Source organism: Erythranthe guttata, chromosome 7, assembly GCF_056151865.1.
Source record: "Erythranthe guttata isolate IM_541 chromosome 7, IM_541, whole genome shotgun sequence".
NCBI classification, from domain to species: Eukaryota; Viridiplantae; Streptophyta; class Magnoliopsida; order Lamiales; family Phrymaceae; genus Erythranthe; species Erythranthe guttata.
Window position 1 is genome coordinate 13,830,239 of NC_142539.1, and position 2,740 is coordinate 13,832,978.

Below are 2,740 nucleotides of genomic sequence, written 5' to 3' on the forward strand. Positions count from 1 at the left end.
TTTGCAGGAAAAAATCACAATGAAATGAAGAAGTGGGGCTGGGAATATGGCTTTTTTGGAAACATGAAGGACTGAATTGAAATTTTTGAAAACTTCACTTTGGATTTGAAACTTTTGGGGTGAATTTGTAATTTTAAAATTTTCTAATTAAAGGGTGTTTAGATATTTTTAGGTCAAAATAGCACCCCACTCAGCATATAAGGCGAGTGTACCGCACAATAAGCTATATGGGCCTTTTTGACTCTGACTAATTTTTGTAGGAGGGTCTTTACTAATATTTTAAAACAGGGTTTTTTTTGGTAATTTGAGACTATACAGGGGTGGTAAGTGCTAATACCCCGTAATATTAATCCAAACAAAAAACATAATAGAGTTTTATTTTATTGCAATCAAGATACTCCACCTCTCTTTGGATAATTCATTACACCAATACATTTATTTTAGGAAGAAGCAAAGTAGCAAGTCTTCTCACTACATGTGAAAGAGACTTTTATCTACTAATTATTTTGGTTTTGTAACAGATTAGCACCGAAGATTAGTTCCAGGGTCAACTCGGAATTGACCACAATAATCCCTGTAATAATTAACACGGGCCGTGACAGTACCCGAATTAGCCCCATTGCATTCAAGATTGCCGTTAATAGCCCGAATTGTGGCCCCAAAGCCCTGGCCCGTAGTAATAGGCCCGTGACAAGTTCTCATCCAAAACCAAAGGGCTGTTTTGAAAGAGATAACTGGATCTCTGGCTACGATCTCGGGATTGTTCAATCCATCGAATCCTATGCTTTGACCAGCCGGACCGTAGTTGTAGTTCCACGATAGTTGTAGCGGGCCTCTCCCGTAGTAGCCCTTATTCGGCGCGCATGGATATTGCGTGTTACTACTGTCGCAATAGTTTCGTGATTGGCCCCCCGTCTCGACTCTTGAGCACATATCTGAATCGAAAAATTATTATTATTTTGAAAAAAAATACTTAAGTCCTCCAAACGAGCCCATACCACATTATTGTAATATGATGAAAAAATATTCTTAAAAATAAGGGCAAATTACGGCCACTTATGAGGTATGGCCAAATTACGAAAAAACCCATCTTGTTTGGGTAATTACAGCCACCCCCTCCTTTTAAATATTTTTATATAAAATTTATGTAATTCGATTATTTACCGAACCATATATTTAGTTCGTAAACGGTATGAAATGTTGTGGTACCGAAGCTTTGGTTCGGTTTTACTGAATTAACATCCCTAAATTTACATCTGGAGGAGTCTTTTCATAAGATAATACATAGATGAGGGAGGTAACTGTAATTACCCAAACATGAGAGGGGTTTTCGTAATTTGACCATAACTCAGGAGGACGTGGCATTTACCCTAAAAATAATTATATCACAAAATAGAATACTCTATCATTTGCATAACATACGTGGTTTTAGATTGTTGCGCACTAATTAAGAAACCAATAAATATGCATGCATGGATTATATTAAAAGAAAACATAAAATTATTAAGCATACCTAAGTCAGTAATTTTTTATTTTCAATTAATTAAGAGTGAGAAAAGAAAAGATCGAAGAAAAAATAATAATTAGTACATCATTGAAATTCTTAACTGCAAATAACAATTAAACTAATCTCGAAAGCATTAATATATTCTAAATTGAAAGTATTGTTATCTCGAATAGGAATTCTTCGACCAGCCAACCCTAGCTAGTTCTTAGGGGGTGGGGGGGGGGGGGGGGTGTGAATGACCAACATTTACATTTCAGTGTATATATATAATAAAGGCCCTTCGTTGCATTAAATTTATTGGATATGTATAGCTTAAACATTGCAACATATTCATGCAAAACAACAAATTCATCGACTTATAACGTAAAACTTACGTCCAGTTTCATGAGTGACGTGCGCGAAAAACGCGGCAATCTCACGCCTAGAATCGTCTGCGGAGCCCGCAGTCCCGAAATTCGGATACGAGCCCGCAGCTTGGAGAAATGCGGACCGAGTGTAGAATGTTCTTCCGGGGCAACCCGATGGGGACTGGTTAATGATCCCGTTAAAGAAAGCATCGGTGACAATATCCGAAACCCTAACTCCGTTATTGCCGCCCGACGAGCCGAAACATGGCCCGGACCGACAACCGGTGCCACAATAGTCATTGCCGGTGCCGCAGTAGCCGAACTGGCTGCAGCACAAGTTGGAAGCACAACCGCAGTTCTGGCCGGAGACCCATTTTCCGGTGGCCAGAAGTAGGGCAAATAGGATATAGATTGGTTGTGGGGATTTCATGTTTTTAATTGGTATGAGAAGAGAGAAAATATTGGGTTGGTGTGGAAGTGTAAGGCAAAACTTGATTAGTATTTATAGAGCAAATGAGGATATTATTGCTAGTGTTGAATGTTGACTTTTGACTTTAAGGGCTTTGATGTTTTTTATTTTCTCCATAACCCTAAAAATAGGTAATTAATTGCCTATTGAAGTTTTACTTGGAGATAAGCGCATCTCCAATAGAGTCTCTAAATTGGGTCTCCAAATTCTGTTTTTCAGACCCAAATGGAGATTCGGTAAAATTTTACAGTCTTTAAAAAAAAATCCACAATGGGAGGGCTCTATAATTTTGAGTCTCTAAATCATATTACGGATTATGTTATGCAGTAATTTGTTTATGGCTCAACTTTTATTCATATACGAGATTGTAGACACTTAAATTTTATTTGAACAATCTTAATTATTTTTAATACACAT

General features: G+C 37.4%; 1 protein-coding gene across 1 annotated transcript; it reads right to left on the reverse strand.

Moving 5' to 3' along the window:
- Positions 1-346: 346 nt before the first annotated feature.
- LOC105953995 (chitinase 5) lies at positions 347-2,480 on the reverse strand. Its single transcript, XM_012977669.2, has 2 exons — positions 1,882-2,480; positions 347-935 (listed from the first exon to the last, which is right to left on the reverse strand). The coding sequence occupies exons 1-2, from the start codon at positions 2,282-2,284 to the stop codon at positions 523-525; spliced, it is 816 nt and encodes a 271-aa protein (XP_012833123.1). The 5' UTR covers positions 2,285-2,480; the 3' UTR covers positions 347-522.
- Positions 2,481-2,740: the final 260 nt, after the last annotated feature.

Coding starts and splice junctions, on each gene's coding strand:
- LOC105953995 (XM_012977669.2), bottom strand. CDS start 2,284: ATGAAATCCCCACAACCAATCTATATCCTATTTGCCCTACTTCTGGCC. Junction 936..1,881: donor CGTCACTCATGAAACTGGAC/GTAAGTTTTACG, acceptor TTTTCGATTCAG/ATATGTGCTCAAGAGTCGAG.